Raw genomic sequence first — 25,122 nt, forward strand, 5'->3', positions numbered from 1 at the left:
GCGTCGGTGCTGGGTGGAGCGCAGCGGAGTCGGAAGCGTGACGATGAAATAAAAGCCTCTCCACCTGATGTCGCGGTGCGTACGCGCGGACATTTATTTATATGCGAGCGATTAATGCTCCGCGCCCGACAATAATAGTATCGGTAAGCCCGCGCCTATGCTCGCGCTTAATTCCCTTTTCAGCGAGGGATTTTACCGAAGGTTCAACGAATACGAGAAGAATAGGAGATCGGGAGATAAAAGGAGGCTCGCGTGGCTCGCCCGAAGTTGTACGAGGACGCTCCGATCGAGTCATTTCCCCCGGAATCATCGTCCCAGTGTCTTGAATTTTCGCAAATTTTTATCGATCAACAAAGAAGTAAAGAAGCCCAGAAAATGAGCTACCCATAGCGGAGCGCTCGCAGGAATATCGAAAAATCTTAACAGCCCATAGAATTTTTAAAAGGATCTCGAGTTATCGCGCCATATAAAAAGGAATTTTTTATTTTTCTTCCGCACGATATTCGCCCGGCTAAAAGCAGAGCAAGAGCCGACCAGAGAACCGCGTACCGTGGCGAAGCCCAGAACGCGAGAGAAAAAAGCCGTGGTCTCTTTAGCTATCTCGAGGATAACGAAGATTCATTAGCGTTATATCGCCTAAGAGTATATGCATCTACACACACACACACACACACACACACACACACACACACACACACACACACACACACACACACACAAAAGCCTCTTTCACAAAGGGTGGCAAAAGCTCGGGAGGAATAAAAAGTGAGAAGGATGCTTAGCACAAAGGCGAAACGAGGACAGGAAACACAGCAGGTGCTATAAACGCACGCTATGAGATCGTTAACTCCGTTATACTTGACGCTTCCCCCCCCCCCCCCCCGCCCCAGAAAACTCTCTACAGATATACTCCGCGCACGATAATGTTTAGAGTCGCACTAGCGAGCTCGCTCGTATTCAAAGCCGGCTAATTAATGCGCTCTCGAAACGTTAATCAAGAGGACGAACGACGTTAAGGCGCGCATTGACCGAGTATACGAAGGAAGAACGAATCCTGCCATTTGTTCCTTTATCGTTGGTCGCTCCAGTTTTCATCATACACAATTATTTCATTCGATTAATTGGGAAATATATTTGACGTGATTTATCTTTACCTGCTGTTGGATACCGATCTTCTCCCTCTGCAGCTGCGTCCAAAGTTACACACACGCACATTATTATGGATAATTGTCGAGTGAAAACGGACGATTTTCTTTCGTCGTTTCGCTCATTCAAACACGAGACATTGATCACTGATGAGAAATGGGGGTTAGCAAACGAGCTTTTTGGACTCGGAGCAGCCTTCGGGCTGACGGAAACTCGAGGGTGACCACTCATGATTTTTTGTCGGAAGGAATATTGGGACGCGGAATTGAAATAAGAAAAGTGAAGGCGCTTATCAAAGGGGGGAAATCAAAGTGGACAGCCAATTCGAGACGAATACTGTTGAGCAGGGAAGGTTGAAGAAAATCGAGGACGAATCTGACTTACACTGGGAATTAATCAAAGTGAATTCGATATAAGATATAAGAAAATATGGAAAAATTGTGAGGGAACTCCTCGGGGAACTCGGGTATGAAATAATATGAGAGCTTAATTTTGTGGCCTAGAAATGAGACTGAGAAAAATTCATTGAAGGAAATCGAATACAAAAATTGCCATTTATAGGGGAACAAGCAAAAAGAGAGTTACAAAGTTCGAGACTTACGTTTGAGTTGTACAAAGGTGAGTTGATCGATGGCCCGTCTCAGTGGTTTGTCATCGAGAGTCAAATCGAGGAGAGGCAAACGAGCGATTTCTTGAACCCCCTCAGCTGCTCCCCACGAGCCAGCCGCGGTCGCAGCTCTCACGGAGAGCATCCCTCCAATTTGGAGGAAGGCTGCGCTGTCATTTTCCTTGAGTGCCTCGATGCAGAAGGTCAGAAGTGCGGTGGTGGCTTGCAAATGAGTCGCGCACCTCGTCACCTGATCGCGCAGCGATCGAACCCTCGCTTCTCGAGTCTGGCGGGCTGCTTCGATCAACCGAGACTTCCTCGATTGTAACAGACTCACCAGATGGGCGACCCTTTCCTCTACCTCTTCTTCCAAACTCACGCATTCCTCCTGCAATGAAAAGAGCCTTCAAATTTCCCCCTCAAAACGATCTGGCAACGTCGATGAAAGTTTGAGGGTCGTTGGATCGTGGAATTCTGGGGAGAAAAGTGCTCGCTGTTTGTTTTATGTTCGATGAAGCGTCGAGTTATTTTGAGGATTTCGGCTTAACGAGTCGCTCGCTGATACAATTTTCTTCAAGTTTTTACTAACTTCAGCGACTGCGTTTGTCTCCGAACACTTTTTGCTGGTGGAATTTTTCAAGCTCTGACTGACAATTTTTGCACGTGATTCCCACTCAAAGGATTTTTCTGGCCTGGCTTATCGCGGGTTCATTGCCCTTCCCATTTTTCTGCTCGAAAGAAAGCGAATCCGAACAGATGAAGTCGCTATCGATGAACGTGAAAAACCGAAATTTTCGTGAATTTTCCAAATTCTCCACTTTCCAAACTCCTTTCTCCTCGATTCAATTCAATTACTCGTATCCCCATCTATTCGTAATTAAAACCGAATAAATTTATACAACAACAAGACCGTTAACCTCTGTGAAAGTAATTTTGAGGCGAAAAGCACAGCAACGAGCTCGGCGAAACTGTGCTGGACGATAAAACCGATAAAGGACACGGATTCTAAGGCCGTAGCAGATGTCAAGTTTCCCTAAAACTGGACGCAGTCGCGCCTGATCCGTTTAATCGCAGCTAAGCTTTTCTCCTCCCCAAAGCGACTTCCATGAGCGTCGGACGATACTCGCTCGCCGAAACTTTTGGTAATGTCGTGATCAAGGGCGGAGTAAGGACAAAGACGCGCGAGAGCGACTTTTCTCAGCAGAATTTTATCATCTGCTCTCCCCAGTACAAATGAGAGGGAGTGAACTCACGTGCGATTAAGGGGGCCCTGCTTCAGAAAGTCAAAAAATATCGATTGTTTTCGGGAAAGCATTTAAGATCGACGGTTAATAACTTTTAGTAACTCAGCATTGCGAACTTTTCGCTATTGTTTCAAGGATGTATCAAAAGTACAAAAACATGTTTTTCATGTGAGAAATACTGATTTATACATGATCCGATTGTCGAAGTTTCTCAGCTGTGTACAGTGTGGAGATCGCAATTATCGTCTGCAACAAAAATTCCAATTTTTTTTCCATTTTCACATATTTTCCTTCCATACGAACCTACGAAAACCCGAAAAAATTGCAAAATTCTATATTCTTCTTCTTTAGAAGCGTTTTTTTTTTCAAACTCCCTAGAAATATAGAATTTCGAGATTTTTTCGGGTTTTTATAGATTCGTGTGGAAGAAAAATATATGAAAATGGAAAATAACTTGGGATTTTTGTCCCAGACGATAATTACGACCCCCACATTGTACGCAGCTGAGAAACTTGGACGATCAGACCTTGCGCATAAGCCACGTACAAATTAGCGTATCTCACATTGAAAAAATGTTTTTGTACTCTTGAAATATCCTTGAAACCATACCGAAAAGTTCCCTATACTGAGTCATTTCCGTCTATCCAAAAACACTCCCAAAAACAATCGATTTTTTTGGCTTTCTAAAGCAGCACCCCCCTCCCTCAAGAGTTCGATTATTTCGCTCGTCGATAGTGATCCGCGTCGATCTACGCAGGGAGAGAGAGAGGCAATAAAATTCTGCGATTCATTCAGAGCCCAAGAAGATCTGGCAGGCCAGTATTAATTTTCAAGCAGACTCATCACTCTCCAACAATGGGATTTTATCGATGGCGAGAAAGAGAGAGAGAGAGAGAGGGTGCGCACCCTGCTGCATTAATTACCCGGGACTGGAACCGCTTATTCCTTGTTATTCACATGCACAAGCCTCTGTGCATATACTCGTGAGTTTATAGCCATTCTGAGGCGGGAAACAAACGACTTATAGGTTGGGAGGTTATTACGTAAAGTGCTCTGACGCATCAGCATCGTATCTGATATTCATTCGGTAGCTAAAATATTGTTCAAAGTTTATCTTCCCATGGCGAACGTCTCTTTGGAAGTGGATTCGTCGAACAGAATCTTGATCGTCGTGGAAATTCTTTTTAATGTGATTCAGTGATATACTGACACACGATTCAACCTCCGATAAAAATTTCTGCTGAACTTCAATCGCGCACGGCTCGCAGAATAAATTTCCGCATTTCGCAGCAGTGCGAATGAACCCTCGCGAATGCAATAATATTTTTATTATTTCAGGAGACGTTTTCCCGGGGAAGGAAAATGAAAAATGAGGGAATGGGTATTCAACCGAAGACGCGAAAACCCGTGAAATAATATGCTCCAAACAGCTGGATTCGTTACTCACGTGAACTTTGTCCGTCATTCCTTTGAGTCTCTGGATGAATTCCGTCGTGGAGCGTGCTCGTTCGGACAGCTGTTGCAGATTCTGCGACAGCTCGGTCTGGTCAAACAGAAAAAGCAAATATTCGTAATCTCACAACGTCTTCGTGTATTTTGATTTTTTTCGATGTTATTCTTGCTACTTCAGTCTGTTTCATTTTGTTAAATAAACTCAAGTAAATATGAAAATATTCATCGAAATATTTTCGATGAGTTTCAGCCCGTAGCATGGTTTCGAAAATGCGATTTTTCTTTCTTCGACAGTCGCCCTCCGCCCCGCCGGATTTGTTTTTCGGCAAAGTAAATATTTTTTTCATCCCGAAAATTTGCATTGCGAAAGGCACTTTTTTCAGAGAGTACGAAAAACCGCGGCGCGGAGGCTCGAGCTTTTTGAATAAAGATCGAAGCAAACCGCGGGCGGGCGGATGCGAGGGCGTGAAAGAAAAAATGCTTTTTCGAGGCTGCTGGCTTCCGTGGTTCACGCCGATGAAAATCGCATCGTCATCCCACACCGGCTCGCGATCGATAGCAGCCCCGATCGTATATATATACGAGTGCGTGAACCCCACGCAATATGTTCGTTTAGATACGTATATCCATGGCTAACGAGAGTGGAAAGAGGGACTCTCGGTTGATTTCGATAGTGAATATCGTGACACACGTGCAAACGGGCGCATTTGCTGACGAGAAACGCGAGAGAGCCTCGAGGCTCCAGACAAACCACCCTCGGCGTTTAGTGTCACAAAACCCGACAGGTGTACGTTTGTTTACGCACAGGAGACGGAGAGCAGAGGTGAAATGGACCTCGAGAGAAATTGCTGTTTCGACATGCTGCCGGCGAAACGGTCTTCGCAATCGAAATTACCGAATATTTCATTATTTCCATTCGTTAATTGAACTCATTTTTTTCGGGGCGTGGAAATCGGGGGAGTTCATTTGATCCATTTTCATTTTTTTCGTTTATTGAATATTCGTAGGTTCCATTTGGTTTGATCGGCTCGAAGTTTTCGCAATCGTGTTGGAGTTTGTTGAGCTCGTTCGGTGAACCGACTGCCGCGTCGTCCAGTCGTCGTTGATCCCCCCGCCGTTTTTCGTTGCCGTCGACAAATCTTGTCGTCGTCAAAGCTTCGAACGAGCGATAGCGCGAAACGAAAGAACCTGACACGCTGTAGAGAAAAAAATGGACTATGACGAAGCTATTCGGATTGCAATGGAAGCGACGCTGCGTCGAGATTTACAGTAGTTCGAACGCGTTATTCGAGCGCGCGCGCGGGGGCACTGCAACAGCAGCAGTAACGGGAGCAGGGGCGGTAGCGCGCGAGTGATAAGGCGCGGGAGTTGGCATTGGGGTGCGATAAGAGACTCGAATAACCGCACACTTGATTCATATTCACCGGTTTTACTCGATGACGAATACTGGAAAATTTCTAGCAGATAAGTCTCAACAGATGGAGCCAAAAGTCCACTTTTTTCTCGACGTCTGTGAAAAAAAAGTTCGAAAGAGCGACGTTTTCCTCACCGAAACTTGGAGGCTATTCGAGCTGCCTTTTTGTGAGCGATCGAGATCCACCGGGGCCGGTAAACAAAAAGATTTTCTTCATTTTTCATAAGACTCGGATAACAAAATGGAATTTGGAACTCGATCACGAAAATTTGGAGCCAAATGACCAAACAGCCGCGTTTTCAATACCTCAGATTCCCTCGGAAAAGCCTCCGGAGGAACGTAAAGAAATGAAAAAAATCGTTGAGGAAAACGATCGCAGAGTTTTTCCTACCAGAAAAACCCACGCAATGCCTACCAGAAAAGCCCACTCAGGAAACACGGAAACCCCCATATCCAAGGAAGATCATATAAGGACACTTTCCTCGGAATTTAACAACCTAATTAAGCTCCGAGGCTTGCAGAACGTTGGCGCAATCTGTATAAGAGCGACGTACAGAACGAGCGGTAAAACCAGCACGAGTAAAAGCGGGATCGTCCACGGGGAGGCGCACCGCGGTGTCTCTGTTCGTGCCGGAGGGTAATTAAGTTATACACCGTCTCAAGATATATTGTAGCACGAGGCGAAACACGTCCATATGTATATTGGCTTTTTTATCCGGAGGCTCCTCTCCTACGACGATAATAGCACTTTTGCCGTATCTTCTGCGAGGGTTAGAATGTGCCGTTGGTAAATAGGCACGTCATACGTGTGTTTTATGGGGTTTGTAGGTGATTGAAGCGATGGGAACTTGTCGAGGGTACGGAGGGAAATAAATGATGGGAAATTCGTGGGGCGTAGATCGTTGGATGCAGAATGCGAAGGCGTTTCAAAAAATGTCGATTGCTCGAAATTACAAGGATTATTAAATGCCCCCGGTCAATGTAGTGGAGTTTCGCGCGTTATTTCGAAGACGGAGAGACTTTCGTATAACGGGACTGCCTTACCTCCTGGCACGATTCCTAGTTCCACAGAGAACTGTAACACTCCCAACCTTTCCTTCTTCCACCTCGGGATGTTGGATTGTTAAAAAAAGATCGATTCATTGAATCGAATTGAGCAGGTAGAACAAATTAATTTCATAATAAAATGAGAACCCCGAGATCGATCTGCCGAGAATTGATTCTCCGAATTTCAATGAAAAATAATAAATAATGAGAATGATTTTTAAAAAAGCAGAGAAATTTAAAAACGTTTCAACTTCTTCTATGGAGGTAGGGAAGTAAAACCTTCCTCTTCTTCTTCCATTTGGCTAAATTCACGAAAAGACCGTGTGGATGTGGATTATATTCCATAAAAATTTTTTCCGAATCACCAATTTTTATAACAGTATTTAGAAAAAATCGATCTTACGATTGAAAGATGGATTTGGATAATTAATTAGTGGGAAAGAATCGATCTGAAAATCGATTATTGGTCGGTTAATAATCGATTCTTGGAAAAATCGATCCTTCCATTGGCATTCCACTTCCACCTCCTTATTCCTACCAAGATAGTATCAAACAAAGAAATAATGGAGCCTCGACGAGAAGATTACTTATCGCAGTACGGGAGAATATGATCGCGTAACGATAAAGCAATAGTGAGCACTGGATGCTCCCATGCCGGACGAAAATTTCCGTTCTGGAAGGTCGAGTTCGAGCAAAGCTCCTCGAATTGCAAGATATTTGCTGTTATGTAGAAGCACTGGTCCATATCGCTATTACATTTCACCAAAGTACACAGTAATTTTGATGCCGAGAGCAGTTATCTCAAATTTAACTATGTAGGACAGGCAAAAGGTCTGTGACATTGTTGCACCGAACGATGTGTCAATGTCCGAATGCCTCTCGTGCTCAAATGTTTAAGGTTGAATGATACAAAAGTCGAAATAATTAGAAATTAATCAAATTTGGTGATAATGTTCTTCAACATCAAGTGCGAAAACACAAATTTTTTCAAAATTTTCTTCTGTTTAGTTATCGAGTAATTACGCATTAAAGCAGATTTCTTATGCCTGGAATGTATACCTATATATATGGAAACGCTATGCTTATACACGTGAACTTTAGTGATCAATTACTCGATAACTGTACAGAAGAAAAATCTTAAAAAATTTGTATTGTCAAATTTGGCACTAAAGAATATGTTCACCAAATTTTATAAAATTCTGATCATTTTGAATTTTTTTATGTTTTTAGCATGGTTTAGCATGGCAACATTGTATCGCCTGTGCAATATATCCTTAAAACTGGTCAATTCGACTGGACAAATTAGTGAAATGTCGAAAATTGTTCTATCGTTGAGTGGCACCGTTCGAAAATAAATAAATCTTCTTTTCGACAAAGATTTACTTTACAAAGTCCGCTCGTGAACGAAGCGACTGCTTAAAATTTGACTATGTGTCATTAGTTAATTTTCATATATTTGGTGGGGGCATGAGTTTTGCTACGTGTTATTGAGCATAATTGCGAGGGCGGTAAAATGGAAAATACGAGACTATTAAATTTTTTGTACATCACATAAGTATTGCTATGTTATCTGCTAAATTTTCATCAAATCATTTCATAATTAACTATGTTTTTAATCAAAATTCGCTCCGTGTTGATTTTTTATATAGCGCAGCGCGTTATTTATTACATGGGCCGTGGTAATGGTTGTCCAAACTTTTGCATTATTTGACACACTCTGTATCCATTATTATTGTAATACCGATGTGGTCCGCGTCGTTACTACGAAAGCATAGTAATTTTTCGTACAAAAGTATCTCCGTGAATCGAACTGATTCGTAATGGTCGAGTTTCGCGATCGAATTTGCCAAGTAATATAATGAAACAGCAAAATTGGAAGTGGATAAAAAAGCAGGGAAAAATAGTAGAGCCTGGACGATCGAGTGCAGTCGCACAGCGGCTCCTGCACCGAAGCAGAACTTGCGTGACAGTTTTATTGACTATTGGTGGCTCGTGACATACGCCAACGATCTTAATTGATTGATTAACGCGTCCGCGAATTCAGGCCCTTGCGCTCGCGTCTGCGAGCCAGTCAGACGTGTCAATGAAAACGTTTAGGCTCCATACCGGGATGCCTGGGTGTTCTCGTGTTTCGCGTTCTCTCTATTCTTCTTTACTCCATTACGGATCGAGTCTGTCTATCGAGCGAGTGTGTCGCGGCGCATCTGTGTAATTCACGTCGCTCACAGATAATCGTTTTGTTTGTCGACTTTCTCGTTCCTCGCGGGTACGCACACGTACGAATACGTGTGTCGCGGCAGTACGAATCGGAGGAGCGAGCGATATGCACGCGGTTCGTTCGATTGCGAGGGGATCGAGAACCGAATCATTACGTTGGAGTCGATCGCATCATTTGTCGCGATGTTTCTCAACTCTTTTCCAAAATTTGACCAGGTCGTTGGAGTCGTGACGGAAGATCCCGTGTCGTCGGGCCGTCGAATTGAGGCTCCTGCAAAGCTCGGGTCCAGACCATTGGCTAACTGTCTCGCGATGCTTTTGTCTCCGAAGCGCGAAGATTCCAACGAAAATTGCTTCTGCAATGGGACAGAATAATTCTTTTGCGTATCTGTCGATAACGACGTGTGCGAGGAGAAAAACGAGCGAGAGCTAAATAGCACGTGAAGTCGCGCGGGGGAAAAGTCCCGCAACGAGGCCAACTCGTATCTCCGGCGAAAGGTCGGAGCCCACCCACTTCAAAATGGCTGCAAGTAATTTACACAAATTTCGAGAACGTTTCCCCTCGCCGAGTGCAACAGGGCGAGCTTCCGAAAATGCCAATGACAACGCACCAGGAGAACATAATAATTAACAGGAACGACAACGACGTCGAAGCTGCGATCGGAGATGTCGACCGGAAGAGACGAGATGACATAACTTCGTTCGGGGGAACAGGCACGCCGCCGTCGGGAACGCGTGCACGAGGAAGAGGAAAAGAGAAAACGTGCGCCGCAGTCGAGAAGGATATGAGCAGAGCGCACATCAAACGAAGAGGTGAAGTCCTACTCCATAAACGTAGTACACGCTAAGCAAGAGAATGTAGAATCGCTTCGGGCAAACCAACAGAATCACTCAGTTAGTTTCGCTTCAAATACGCGAGCTGTGTTCACCGGGGCTACAGCTCTTGTCCCCGGGGGCTGTAACAAAATCGTCGAGTCCTCTTGTTTGGGCTACCAGACGCCAAAACGGTGGACCGTTTCTCATGTGCATGATTTTCCGATAGCCTGACACGTCAATTCTCAATTATCTAAATTCACCATTACGAGGATCACGCGCATCAGCATTGAACTGCGCTCCAATTGAATCGTCGCACTCGAGGTCCCTTCGCCCCAAAATCCCAAAATGTATAGCCTCGATCTCGGAGCCCGATATACCCGGGACAAAATAATAAGCTCCGAGGAAGTTGTTTCGGGTTCTGAAAAGCTACCGAAAAACTCGAGCGTTTTCGCACGAAAGAATGAAGGAGTGTCTCAATTGCCGGACGTTGCCCGCGGCCCGGAGCCACCTGCGGCGGGGGTGCTCCGGGAATTTAGCAGAGTCGCTTTTGCCCCGTGCGCGGTACGAATCTCGTGCGTTATTTCGATTTTCGTAACTTCCCTAGAAATTCGTTCCGTCACAAAGGGTTCCTTTGTCGTCTTGTCCCGCTTGATATATTCTACGGATACGCACGGAGAGACGGAGAGAGCGGGATAACCCTGGGAGAGCAACTAGCAGAGGGTGTTTGGAGGGAGCAAGGCGAGTGTGTACAATCGTGCCGCGTTATCGGGCCGGCACAGCCCGTGCGGTGCACCCCCATCGAGGTAAAATTCTCTCGCTCTCGCTCGGTCTTATTCCTCGCTCGTCCCGTTCCCTAATTCTCTTCAATCCTTTTCACTCGCCTCTCGCCCAACTCGGGCTCTCCGATTCTCCCTTTTTTGACTCGAGTCGCGAGCGTGGAGAAAGAACTCATTCGTTTGACATTGTGCGAGGCTTTTGGCGCGGGGAAAATCGAGGCAAAAGGAGGCTAGGAACTTGGCGCAGGAACATTGGGGCGCAGAAAAATAGGCGATGTCGGTACCCCGTTCCGACTGAAAATAGCCTCCGTACCAGCGGCGTTTCTCTCCCTCGCCGCGAGCACATCCCGCCCGTGTAACGTCAGCTTTTTCTACTTCTGCTCCTCTGACTGATGATCGCACGAAACTGCAGCGCGCAATTGCACACGGCTGTGTGTATACACATCCGGCGTAAACGCGATACCGCTGCTCGGCCCATGCTCTCGCGCGATTTCATTATGCGTCCTCGTACGAACTGCATTGTCAGACAAAAATGAAGCACGGCACAGTGGGGGGCGCGTCGCCTCGGGGGATCCGGGAATCCGAGTTTTCTCGACTTCCAGTAGGATCTAAGGGTCAAAACACGCCCTGGTGACTCTTCCAACACCAAATTCAGGCGCGCCTCCCTCCTTAAAGACGGTTTTAAACAATTATTGGACAAATGAGAACAAATCTTGTCGCTTTCCTTCCGCCTCCTCCGCAGTCACGGATAATAAAGGAAAATAATAAGATCCGTAGTCCTACGGCGAAGAAAATTTCTCCCAGGGTCTTATCACTCGGCATAAACATGAATTTAGGGAGCGTTTACGCTCAGCAGTATACACCGAGCCGAGTGAATATTTAGGGTGATGTCGTTCTCGCATCCGTAAGGCGCGCACTGCCGAGGTAGATTCGAGGGATTTGCTCGTGCTCGCGTGCAAATTCGTCCTCGTGAACGGGGGGGGGCGAGTCGTATATTCGAAGGGTAGTTCGCCCGGCCCGCATACGGAGGAGTTAGGCCTGGGGGGAGCTACGAAATTGAGGGTGAACGATGTTTTTGGTTAAGTTTGTACGGGAGAGCGAGTCAGCACGCGGGCGAGTGGCGCGTAAGTCAGAGCCGAGATTATCGAGCCTCATAAATTTAGTTGCCGGGAGAAAAATTCAGTTTCTAATGATTCGCGGCGGCGCGTTATACCTCGAGTTGTTAGAAAATTAGCGAACCCTGCGATCGAGGGTGGACGAGGAACGGAGGGAGCGCCGCTTCTCTTCTAGCCACGCCCATTCGTCTCTATCGGAGCGTCCCGATAAATAATTCAATAACGAGCAGCAGTAGAAAAGAAAATATGACGAAACGCGCACTTCGATACTGAGAATTTAACGATTAAACGAGCCGCCGAATATCAAACGGCGCGCCGCCGCCTCCAGCGATCTACGGATCCCTCCCTTCGTGTGTAAACTGTCGAATATGAAACGGGAAACGCGAGACGAGAGTCCGAGAGTCGTAGGTGCGGATGCAGCGATGAGAAAGCGATGCAGGCGTGTCGCGCGATATTTTACGAGCAGCCGATTCGCAACACATGCGGACGCGAATAAACGCGCCCGTACTCGCGCGGCCCCCGCCACGCTAAAATAACGGAATACAACCTATCATTACTCGGGGATCTGCGGGGGAGTCCCTCGTATCAAGAACGTACGGCGAGCCCCGTGTATACGCTCCGCGCGTATTACATTCGGACGATAAAGGTGCACCAAGAGGCACTCCAGCGTTAAAAACGCGTTAAAGGTAACTCGATACTCGAGACACTCGTATTACATTGCTTCGGTGTAGAGATACATACACGCACCAGGGCGCGCGCGCGCGCGCACTCGTGCAGACCTTTTGCACGAGCCGTTTCACGTTCAATCGAACCTCCTCGAGTTCCGATCAAAGTTGTTCCGGTAAATCTCGAAATCGCGGCTCCCCGTTGTCGAGAATCCAATTGAGAAAAGGATCGACAACTTTTCCAAGTATTCGATTACGGGGAGCTTTTGGAAACGGCCGTGCGCCTTCGGGGAAACCTCCCCGTCGATCTCGACACTTAAAATGTGATTGCTCCCTCGTCTCTGTGTTTTTAATCGCAACGAAGGATCATCGATTGAAAAAATCTCGGAATAGATATGTCACCGGGTCCTCGCGCCAGAGCCCGATCCCCACCGCGACACACGGAGCGCCTCGTGCACGAATCTATACACCGAGTGAGTACATAAGAGGAAGGAGCGAGCGAATCGATTGCGAAACAAGCTCGGGCCGTTTATTGCCTGCAATCTCTCACGGTAAGTCAACGAGAGAGCGGCGAGGAACGCGAAGATTCGAGAGGGAGAGGGTGCGAGAGCAAAAAAGTGCAATTACGCGGAACGAGACGAGAGCGATTGTGATATTGCAATTGATGAATCAATGATTATTTGTTGGGAGTGAATAAAATGTCGGAGAACGAAGAAAAGGAGGGAAAAGACAGTTGGAATGAGAGTTCCAGGGGTTCGTTCGAGCGTGCATACTCCAATGTGGAAAATCGAGTAATTTAATGAAGCGTCAGAGGTCGTATCGATTGCGTTGGCATCGCTGGGCTCCGCCGTCGTGGTCAGAGATCGGCTCGCGCTCGGTTTTGCGGTTATAACGGAGCCCCGATCGTTAACCAGCCAACACTGTGGGGCCAACGCGTCGAACGGCTTGTCCGAGTCTCGCAGTGCGAGGTTACAAAAACCAGGAAAAAGTGGTGAAGCTACGGCGCGCAGGGAAATCGGGCACAAAAATTCGAGGCGAATGGATGGTGGAAAAACATTTCGGTGCACACGCGGTTCTCTCGAATATTCTTCGGAACAACGCTCGTGTCGTTCGTCCCCCGACGCGTTTCGCCCCGAAGCCACGCGAGCGCACAGATCCGATCTAAGGACGCTCGGGGTCCTCGAAATAGTAGACAAACCCACGAATCTGCATATGCAACGTGCCGCAATGTCGGTCCGGCAACGAGGCGGTATTCGAATCCGCTGGTTCATCGATCGCTGGATTTACGGAGGAGAGAGTTCGATGGAACGAACCTCGACGTTGGCACATGAACTATGGAGGCGGCTGAACGCTCCCGGGAGGCTGCGATTGCATCTCGTCCGCTCTCTCTCTCGCTCTCCCTTGCTCCAGGCTCCTCGTCCTCTTTCTCGTTATAAATGCTCCCGACATTTTTTCCCGACTTTGTATATCCCAGTTGAACGGTGACGCGCACTCAAAATTTTGGAGCCCCGTCATATCTCGCGAACTTTACGACCCCGCGGCGCTCGCGCCACCAAAATCGTGTGCGCAAACCGCATCGACGTTTCCGCGTGAGCGAAACGCCCGCATGAATATTCACGCCCGTCGACGTATTTTTTTCAGATTGCGTCGTTCGCCAGGACTTTTTTTTACCGAACGGGACTCACCGGCCTCGGATTCAGCGGCTCACTGTGTGCAGTTTTCGTTAAATTCGAGCCCACATTATTGGACTTGTTTCAGACGATCGCATCCTACCAGCGGGAGCTCCGTTGCTGGCGTTTTATATTAAGCTTTATACACTCGCATGTATACGTGCAGAGATCGCGGAGGGAGACAGGCCGGTGATTGTTGCGAGAACCCGCCCGGCGCGTGATCGGGCTACGCCGCGCCAGCTGGAGCGCACCAATTTCGCGGGAGATTTTGGCGACGTAAATACACGAATACGAACACGCTCGTACGGCGACTCGCGAGTGCGAAGGATCCTCCGAGCTGGGAGCGAGACAGCGCTGCGGAATCCGAAGGTTTTCGTAGTTAGGATAACCGACAAGGAACAATGAGGCATTTGTGTATGAGCGAGGGAGATGGAGACACAGATTAGGGCTTCTGTATACACAGAAAGCAGAGGGAGAGAGGGGGGGGGGGGCAAAGTTCAAGATAGTTCAGGGCCGAGTATGCGAGAATAGTTTTGCGTGGAGAATGAGAAGAGACGAAGAGCAGAGGCGTCTCTCGTTCATTACGATCGCGCAGTGGGGCAAACCACGCGGGACGTACAAAAGTTTTTTGAAAAATCTAGCGCAGGTTCGATCCCTCTGAAAATCTCAGTGGGCCAGAGAAAAACGTCGAAATTCATTGAGCTCTGTCCGGAGTGATGAAACTCTCGGGATATTTGAAACACACTGCAAAATTGTCGGTTTCATTCGAATCGGTGCGGAGGATTCGATCCTCGGGAAAATCACGGCATTTCACTGAGGTCCTCAGTTTTTATGCGAGCGGAAATTTCGCTCCGAACGCAACGGCAAACAGTAACAGCGTTTCGAGAAACATGGAAAAAATGGTCGGGCTCACATCGAAGCTTTCGCTGGCTCGGTATCACTCGTGTAACTACAGAAATTATCACCTTTTGATTATTTCTATTAAACTGGAAAGAGTCGAAAATTCTGACACTTGTCTCGCCGGCTTGAAACTCTGCGTTTCGTGTACTGGAACGACCAACGGTCTATCGGCGATTAAAGAACTCTGCTGGTTCATTACGAACGAGAATCTAATGTGGGTCGAAATTTCATGAAAATTTGTTGTCACAGTAAATGCATTATCCGTTCCGTGGCTCTTTCGTAAATTTTTTTATCAACTGAGCCCTCAAAAGGCCGCTGAAATTGCATCGAAAGTTTTTTTCCTTTGAATCGTTTTCTCGCTTTATCCCAAAACTACGGAATCCAATTGGTTTTTCGTCCTGTACACGAACCGAGGATGCTGAAAATTTTATTGTGTAAACAACAGCATTTGGCGCACGCAGTTCCCTTTTGGGCTGTCTCGGAGAGTCTGCGTATTCAGTCGCTCCCGGGGATTCTGCAAACCGATTCGCGCCATAAGTACTCGAGAAAAATTCGACGAATTTTTACTAATTTCGCGTAATAAATATTTTCGGAGATGAAAAAAAAGAAAAAAATACGCTGAAAACATGCGCGATGATGAAATCGATAAATTAACGTGACAAGATACGTATGTGCGTCATCCATTATTACACCGATTAATTTTTTCGTTATCCGATCACACAAATTTAACTCAAATTCAAATATTTTTATCACCATAAGCCAAATAAGCTATTCCAGTAGTGAGCAATCGTATAATTTCGTCAAAATATCGTTGAGTGTTTGTCTTTATACGATAAGGGGGCTCATTTGAACGTACTTATGGCAGAATAGCAACAAGTATTTTTCGGTTTTATCATTTTCTATTGAACCTCAACCAATATTCCTTATATCGAATTTTATTTACCAACGAAAAAATTAGATAACGATGGCTCTCTGAAATATTCGTTTATTTACAAACGAGTATATAAGCTGATTAAAGATTCTACTCGAAATTATTGTCTGCCAAGCAACGAGAGGAGAAGCAAGAAGCATCGCCGGAATGTCGAAACTGGAAATTTTTCTTTGGGCTGCTACCACCGTCGTCTTCGCACTCGTAATTATTTTTCTCCTTCTTTTTTTCGTATTCGAAATATTCGTTCATTTAAATGTTTTCATCTCTCATACATTCATATTCAATCATCAAGTTTCTAATGCAGATAATTCAATGCTTAATATCATACGTAGACAACGAGTACAAGTTCAAAGTCGATGATCGCGATTTCTAACTCGTCTAAGCAAGCACAATACTTCATAAATACCTTCTTGAAGGATGTGAATGCAAGCTTGATAGATGACGTCCAAGATTTTGCACGAGATATAGAAAACAGATACACGAACGTGAGTACGAGACGAAACTCATATTTGAGTGCTTAACTCGATAACTATGAGCATAAATGCGAATAGTAAATTTTCTTATTCAGGCTCGTCCCTTGATCGACGCCGTGATTTCCAGCGCAACAAAGCAGAAGAAACTCCGATGCAGAAGTTATTTTAACCGTTACGAACGAACAGGGAAGGCCGTTATCGAGATTTTGAAAAACCTCTACCCTCGAGCATTCGAGAACGGAGTCCAAACGTCCAAAGAGAAGTTTTTTGGTGACTCTAAAAACCTGGAAAACCTGACTGACAAAATAATTCAGCAACGTGATCAGTTAAGTCGAAAAGTTCGAAGTGTACGGTGCACTGGAAGAAATTGTGACGTAAGTTGGGAAAAAATTTTTTTCCAGAATCTCCGTTGAAAGTTTATTTCACTAGGAAAATTTCCATTATCCATCGATATCAAGCCAGTGGCAGGTTGCTTTTGAATCGAAAATAATTTTTTTTACTAACCAAGCACTTTTTACTAACCAGCACATCGTGTGACGCCTTCACATGAAAGCAGCTCAAAACTTTTTTTTATTATTAATCACCAATCAAAAATTCTACCCCAAGTAATCTCAAAGAAAAACGGAGATTCTGACGAACATGTTTAAAGAATTTGGAATTTTTCGTTCGATTGACGGAGACGAAAATGAAATTTTTCGTATTTTCGTTCCAGATTCGAAAATTAAATAATCACAAAAAACTTTTCATCAATGGAGCCACTTTCGAAAACCCCAAGTACCGTTCATTTTGCATACAGGAGCATCAACTCTTCAACAAAACTATGAACTGCTTGGAGATTTCTTTTTTCCACTAAAGCTAAATATTATAATCATTTCCCACGACTCAATATTATGATTGTATATGTTTATTGACTGATCATTAACGATCATTTGAATGATTTTCCGGCCATATTTAATAAAGAATCATGTTCACACAGGAAGGCGGCTGTTCCCTATTTTTTATAAGGCACTTAGCTGTCGAACTACCTTAAGCTGCCTCGCGAAAAGTCTGCATTTTCGCAAGAGCCTTTGTTCTCTCGATGCACTCTCCGATTGCTGCCTCGAAAGGGCAGCTTTCGGAGCTTTCGTACTAAAAGTGACGAACGATTATAAATCGCGCAATCGTCTTATCCTCAGTGACCCTACTTTGGGTTGTCTACGGGAATGTTTGTGTAATTTAAAGCTTTTTTCACCTCGGAAATTGATGCGCATGAGCGCATTAAAAGCAGCGGCAAAAAATAGTAACAGAATTTTTGTTTCTTAAATCTCTAAAATAATGAAAGAATCTTGGAGCTCGAGTCGCAATCCATAAAACTCGAGTGGCTGTTGCACAGAAACGAAACGTTGAGGCAGCTAACGGGGAAGCTAACGCATCGAAAAACGGAGAATGCGACCGCGTACAGCGTTGGATTTTAAGAAAGTTGAGGCTGTACAGTCATTTTTTTAATCCAAAAGTTATGACCTGTACCTTTCAAAAGTTAGGCCAGTTTACAGTTTGGCAATGTTGCATATACACTTTGAAGAAAATTTGGGAAAAGAAAGACGAAAAACTGGTGAAAGCTCAGTCGAAAACACGAACGGTGACGATCCTAGCCTCAAAAAACTGCACGGGAAACAGATTATTGTTAATATAATCTCAGAAAATCTCCTAATAAATTTGACAAAAATTGACATTACTCAGCAAGCCTTGCTCATGTTGCCCAAAAAATTTCATATTTTTAGCATCATTTTTAACGGATATATCACTCAATGTGCCCTGACTTCCATAAGATTGCATGTTATTTGGTCCAAATTGTTATTGATTTTTCTCAGCAACGACGCTCCTAAACTGTCTGAAAATTTAACTGATTTTTTTTTTTACATTTCACTTTATAAGATGCAATCGGTTTAAAAGCGATGACATAATTTTAATTCTAATGCCTCACCTTCCTTAAATGATTTCTTTGACATTGTAAATGAAGCAGAATATTTGAATGCCGAGACGAAAACAAAGATTGCTCAAACAGTGCTCGGGCAGAAGCCAATATCCCTCGACGGCAAGACTAGACGAGACGGAAACACACTTGGGAGGCGTTCTCTCTTCGCCGTTTGTCCTTTTCAATACGGTCTGTCTATCAAAAAGTATGAGCGCGAGAAGAGAGCAGAAGCGAAGAAACAAATCGCAAACTGTCTGCGTGTTTAAGACGCGGATAAAACGTTTTCCCGACTGACACCTTTGACGGGAGATATCGCGGAGGAGCTTCAAAGCTTTTTATCCCAACGTCTTATTCTTCCTTCTCCATACTTTTCCCATTTGCTCGTTCTCTTGAGTACTTTTTTCTTCTTTCATCGATATATAATCATGGCTGGTTTCTCCATCGATATTGTTTTCCATTGGCTGCTTATTCGGAAGGGAACACAGAATAATGAGGCGTTTCGATACGCGACGGAATGCAAGGAAAAAAGCGTTTGCATTTCTCCAATTTTTTTATTTCGCGAATGCGATTCGTGTGGGTTGAAAAACTGCTGGAAATAATGGAAAAATTGTGCAATCACAAGTTCTTTATTTCCTTAATTTCGTTGAAAACTTTATACGAATGAGATGTTCTGCTGGTACGTATAATATAATATAAGTATCGAGATAAAAAAATATTTGAATATTTCGATGGGCGACCGATGCCTCGAGGGTTATTCAAACATCGTGAAATCTCTGGATGGCCGGGTCCTGCCCCGAGTTTCGAGTCGTCAATTTATTTTTATACGAAGGAGATCCATTAAATACTCGGAGCTTCGTTATGCACACAAATGCTCCCTCGGCCCCTTGTTCGAACAAGGTCTCGAAGGGCCCTTGCGACGAGTAGGTACGCGCGCGCAAGATAATCCGCCCCGGAATTCACTCTGAATATAACGACGTAAGCAGCTTTATGAAATCGGAGCCCCAAAAAAACACGAGCAGGGAAACCTACCCGGAAGTAGAGGAAAGAAAGCTTTTTCACTACGACACTCTCTGCACAAACATTTAGGCGAGTAAAAAAAAGCTTGGTAGGAATATACGTCAAGCGTGAGAAGAGAGGCAGGCTTTTGAACTCGCCATATCCATCGTAGCGTCCTTCCTCGTGTTTATCCTTTCACTCTCTTCCTCTTTATCTCCCTCGGACCATTTTTCCTTTGTCTTGACTTTCCCTCTTTGTTCCTTTCTCATATTCAGTGGATCGTTTCATCTCGTATCCTTTCTCAAGTAGAGAGAGAGAAACTTTTCGAAAAGTTGTGCGCGCATACGTGTCCCATTTTCTTCGACTGTCTTATTTTTAGCTGCTGTACAAGTTCGCGTCGGAAGATTGTGGATGGAAGAGTCTTGGCAAGTTTTTTTCAATGGTAAGCTGTCCACGATCGAGCTCCGACTATCATCGTTCGATGAGTTTTCTTCGACGGACGAATAATCCGGTTGGTTAGTTGATCGGGAAATTCTGCTCAGGGGAATTTCCAGCAGCTATTTTCAGTGATACAATGTCGATGGAGCAGCTTTTACTGTGTGATTGATCAGGAAATCGTGCTGGCAATGGATCGAACTGCTGAAAATAAGGTGGTTCTTTGGAATTGGAAATTCTCACGCGAAATGTCAAAGCTTCGAGAGTGTCGCTTCAAGACACTGACGTTCGCACAAATTTATTTTTCTCCTTTCAAGTTTTTCTCCACTTGCAACTTGCCTCCTCGCTGGCTTTTCGGTCTTTTGACAGCGACGACGATGCTGGACGTTTGTATAAATAACGAGTGTTTTTATTCGCAAGATTCGGTATCTTTAAACTCACGCGTACACTCGTCTTGGCGACTGATGCATTGTCGACAGCGGTAGAAAGTAGACCGTGCTGGGTGATGCTAAATGCATCACTGACACACGTTCGTATTGAAGCTGTGCAAAGACTCGTTACAAAAGGCGGGCGAAAATTCAGCCTCGACATTGTCAGAGTCGGGCTAGCTCTCGGGCTGCTTGCTCCTCCTTCTCTTACTCTTTCGTCACGCCATACGCGTACTATTTTCACAGAAAAGGGCTCGAAAGAGGGTTTCGTCTTACTTCGCAATATTATTTCTGGGACACCCGGAGAAAAGGCTTTCCAGAGAGAGAGAGAGAGAGAGAGAGAGGCGAGGTGCTCTCCTCCTCGCGTGAATCTCGGAATCTTCATTGTCGAGCCTGCAGCCTCATTTTTCACCGGAGCTACAAGTTTATCTGATCGAAAGACACGAGCATTTTGGACTGGGATTATTTGACGATGAGAGACGAAACGGCACTCGACGTGGAGCCAGAAACTTTCATGAAAATACGTGGAATAAAAAACTGTGACTTTGCTAGCGGGATGCAATTTTCCCTAATACCGATAAACGTGTCGCGAGCTCAAGCTGAGAAAGGTGAGATATAAGCGAAGCGCGTGTCACCTCTGACCCGTTGAAATTAGAAAAAAGTGGGCTTCAAAGATGCTCCCCGCAAGGGCTCGGGAAAATGTGTAACACGAATATGGGCTTGTACCGAGCCTCAGAAGCGCTTTAGTAATATTTTTTTAATTAGTCAGACACAACGGTGCGTTTGATGTTTATTTCTCATCGAGGAGCGTCCGCCATATGAAATCGTACGAGAGTTTTGCATCTGACGGCGCGTAAAATTATTTAAAATCATAGAATCCAGCTCGTATTTAAATTTCCCTCGTTAAAATGCGGAACGTGAATAAGCTCACTGGAAAAAGGTTTTCCGGAGTTTCGTTCAGCCAATGAAAGTCAGCACGGAAACTGAGAAGCACTTTATTCCGTAAGTTTAATTTCCCAACTCGTCTCTGGCTGTACTTATAGGCCCGGACACGTCGTAACGCTCAAGAGAAAATCTTTCCCGGTAGCCACCTAGCGGCGGACTCGCTAACTAGCGCTTTTTCCGGCCAAGAATCGTTGCGAAACTCGAAAAGTACAAGGCGCTTGTCTCGCGTGCTCGAAACGGCACGATATGTAGCAAAATAATACGAAGAACATTGCAACGCACGCACGTGGCGGGCCCGAACAGCTTTTTCGTTCATTCTCATGCACGAATCGATCCCCCGGAGGAGAAACGAAGCATACGGTGTCACGTAGCAGCGATTCGCAAAGTCTGTGTGTGCGTGTATGTGGAAATGAATTATACGAGTGTCGGGAGAAAGGAATAAAAAGAAAGGGAGATAAAGAAAGGGTAACACCCTCGCCTCAGGGTGACGGATGTACGTGTACGCACAGGACATTTCGTGCGAGCACGTCGAGCCTAAACTACTTTTTTATCCAGCCTCGAATTGGGCAGATGAAAATATTCGTCGTTATTACGATTGATCGAGATTTCGATTGAATTTTTTGTGCACTCTCCTCTCACCGACAGCATTTTTATCAGGGCAGCATTGCGTGAGAAATAGTCTCCTCGAGATCTCTAAACTCGAGCGGTTCTTTCGAGCGCTGCTTCCAAAGATTCGATTTTCTACTTCGAGCATTCTTTCTCAACAGTTCTCTCTCCCTTCCGCCTGCCTTCCGTATGTCTGTAGGAGCGTCGAGAACTGCGTCTAGAAGTGTCGTCTGAAAAGATTCGTTTAAAATATAGACGTTCGGTAGTTCGAGTGAAGAAACCGAGAAAATCGCGGCCGGAAACTCCAGGCGGAAGTGCACCGCCAAAAGAGTGAAAGAAAGAGAGGCGAATGGAGCGATAAAAAGTAGATTAAAGAGATTTAAAAAAGAGAGTTCGAGATTTCTCAGCTCGAGAAACTAAGCGAAAGCTTGCACACGGGCTCTCGACGCGAAAACGAGACAAGTATTTTCCTGGCCCTTTCGATCGCGAGTTGTTTATGTAATACCTTTGCATAAGAGTTTTCGAGAATTTATACCGCCTATTTATACCGAAAGCCTCGAAAGTCATTCTTGTTATGTGGAAAACAAATGTCTCGTAACACTCCGAAGGAAAGAGCATCCTCGACTAATTTCTCGTCCGATTTTCTATCAACGAAACGTCCAAAAAAACACCGAAACCTCTCTCTGAAATCACACTCAATAAAAAGCATCTTACAAATTGATGGACCCAGAGATCTCAGATATATTCGAGAAAACATGAGAATTCATCTGTTGAACTGATTAAAGAAAATGCTGAAGCAAGCAAAATATTGCCAGCACAGAATCTGGCGCACTCAATAAACTATCACAAATCGTATATCGATTGTATTTCTTTGAGGGGGTCGCCTCGCGTGGCAGCCGGATTTTCGCGCTCTCAAGCACGCATGATTTGAACTTTCAAAAATATTTCAAAGCTCAGTGATCCGTCAATTTTTAATATTCCGTATGATTTTAGTTCACCGAATTAACCCGAGATATGAGGGTTAAAAAACTCTATCATGAAGTTTAAATACCGATAAATAAACCCTTCAAATTCCAAAAGTCTATGTTTTTCTCCTCACCGCAAAAAAATGGCGAAAAAACTCCAAAAGATCCGGCTGCCACGCACGCGGTGACCCCCTAAATGAATCTCTGGCCAACTGATGAATGATCGAATCGCTATCGAGTTTTCATTAAAATGATGAAGCTTTAATTATTTCGTTATTATCGTCGAAACTCGTCGACTCAGTATTTCGACGTTTTATTTTCACGGCCGACCTCACTGTTTGCTTTACCGATGTTCGAAGGTGAACGGAAATGATACGCAATCGTTTGAAAACACGTGTTCCTCCAACTCCCGGAGGCAAGTGCGAGCTGTGAGAGTCAGAGAGCAACATTTTTTTGTCAAGCCCTGATCGATTCATTCGAGTTACAAGTTCGAAACATACATTTTCGTAAGGGCACGGATATGTGGCGAAGGATCCAATCTGGTTGCGACATTGATTTCATTAGGTATTGATTTTTGTGAGGAAGAGCCAGAGAGCCGCTCTGACTCTCGTTCATACACAAGCCTGTGGGCATGTCGATTCAGGGCTCTGGAATATATGAATACTGATCGCTGGCAGGAATACTCCTTGTGGCAAAGCACGCACTGCTTTACATATTGCGAATACACGTATTTATACATACACGGAAAAAAAATCAATGAATTATATTGAAATAATCGTAATTATAAATCAATAAATATGGAAATGTGTATGGAGAGCTGTGGCAAGGATTTGATGCGACAAAATTTCACAATAAATCATCCCACAACGCAGCCCGGTGCTGCAATCTTCTCTTCGCACTTGGACGAAATTCCTAGGACAAATTTTCACGTTCAATTTTAACATGAAAATCAGAGAAAATGAGAAAGTGTTGGTACGTGAGAAAAGTCATTTTGGGACTTCGCTCGATAAACAAATGTTTGATTCTTTGTTTTTAACTTGAAAACGAAAATAATTACTGGAAAATGTTTGCGAGATCGTTTCGCACGTTGAAAATAATACAGCTTCAACCGCTCGCAGGGACGCCGTAAGATCATAACGTAACGATCGAGAATACTGCGACGAATTTTGACTAATTCTGATGAGTATTATCGATACTGATAAGGGGAATGAAAAAAATTAAAAGAATAAACCGAAAATATGGGCGATGATTAAATCGATGAATTAAAGTGGAAAGATACGTAAGTGCGTCATCTTCTATTTAACGATTATTTTTTCCTTAATTGTGCGAAACACGTGGGACAAATATAGGCTATCCGATCACATAAATTTAACTAGAATTCAAATATTTTCGTCACCATTTAAGCTATTCCAGCAGTGAACAATTTTAATTGTGTCAAAATGGCGTTGAGTATTTGTCTTTATACGATAAGGGGGCTCATTTGAACGTACTTATGGCAGGATAGCAACAAGTGTTTTTCGGTTTTATCATTTTCTATTGAACCTCAGCCAATATTACTTATGTCGAATTTTAATAATACCAACGAAAAAATTAGATAACGATGGCTCTCTGAAATATTCGTTATTCACAAACGAGTATATAAGCTGATTAAAGATTCGACTCGAAATTATTGTCTGCCGAGCAACAAGAGGAGAAGCATCGCCGGAATGTCGAAACTGGAAATTTTTCTTTGGGCCGCTACCACCGTCGTCTTCGCACTCGTAATTATTTTTCTCCTTCGTTTTTTTCGTATCCAAAATATTCGTTCATCTAAATGTTTTTATCTGCTCTCATATATTCACATTCAATCATCAAGTTTCTAAATCCAGATAATTCGATGCTTAATATCGTACGTAGATAACGAGTACAAGTTCAAAACCGATGGTCGCGATTGCTAACTCAGGGGAAGCATACTTGAAGGAAAATTTACTCAGGGATGCGAATGCAGTCTTGAACGAAGAGGTCCAGGAATTCGTACAAGATATAAAGAACAGATACACAAACGTGAGTACGAGACGAAAACCTGATAAGGGAGTGTTCATATTTGAGTGCTAATTTCGATAATTATGAGCATAAATGCGAATCGTAAATTTCCTTATTCAGGCTCGTCCCTTGATCGACGCCTTGATTGCCGGCTCAACCGATCCCAATAAATCCCAATGCAGAAGGTTTTTCGAACGCTTCGAACAGACAGGAAAAGAAGTTATCGATAATTTGAAAAAGCTCTACCCTCAGGCATTGGAGGGCGTGATCATAGCGCCCGAAAACGAGTTTTTGGGTC

General features: G+C 44.5%; 2 protein-coding genes across 3 annotated transcripts in view; one reads left to right on the forward strand and one right to left on the reverse strand.

The window, feature by feature from the left end:
- Window positions 1-25,122, reverse strand: part of Trim9 (E3 ubiquitin-protein ligase Trim9) — a 57,215-nt gene that overhangs the window by 8,543 nt on the left and 23,550 nt on the right. Inside the window, exons 3-5 of one of the 2 annotated variants that reach the window (XM_043414094.1) lie at window positions 4,445-4,540; window positions 1,748-2,141; window positions 1,155-1,187 (exon numbers count right to left, since the gene is read on the reverse strand). In XM_043414094.1, the coding sequence (XP_043270029.1) occupies window positions 1,155-1,187; window positions 1,748-2,141; window positions 4,445-4,540 (523 nt within the window). The remainder of the gene's footprint in view (window positions 1-1,154; window positions 1,188-1,747; window positions 2,142-4,444; window positions 4,541-25,122) is intronic. The other variant, XM_043414095.1, reaches the window with a different exon arrangement.
- Window positions 9,271-17,448, forward strand: LOC122407715 (uncharacterized). Its single transcript, XM_043414099.1, has 5 exons — window positions 9,271-9,940; window positions 14,141-16,201; window positions 16,333-16,485; window positions 16,569-16,847; window positions 17,186-17,448. The coding sequence occupies exons 2-5, from the start codon at window positions 16,148-16,150 to the stop codon at window positions 17,324-17,326; spliced, it is 627 nt and encodes a 208-aa protein (XP_043270034.1). The 5' UTR covers window positions 9,271-9,940; window positions 14,141-16,147; the 3' UTR covers window positions 17,327-17,448.

Source organism: Venturia canescens, chromosome 3 (genome assembly GCF_019457755.1).
Source record: "Venturia canescens isolate UGA chromosome 3, ASM1945775v1, whole genome shotgun sequence".
NCBI lineage: Eukaryota > Metazoa > Arthropoda > Insecta > Hymenoptera > Ichneumonidae > Venturia > Venturia canescens.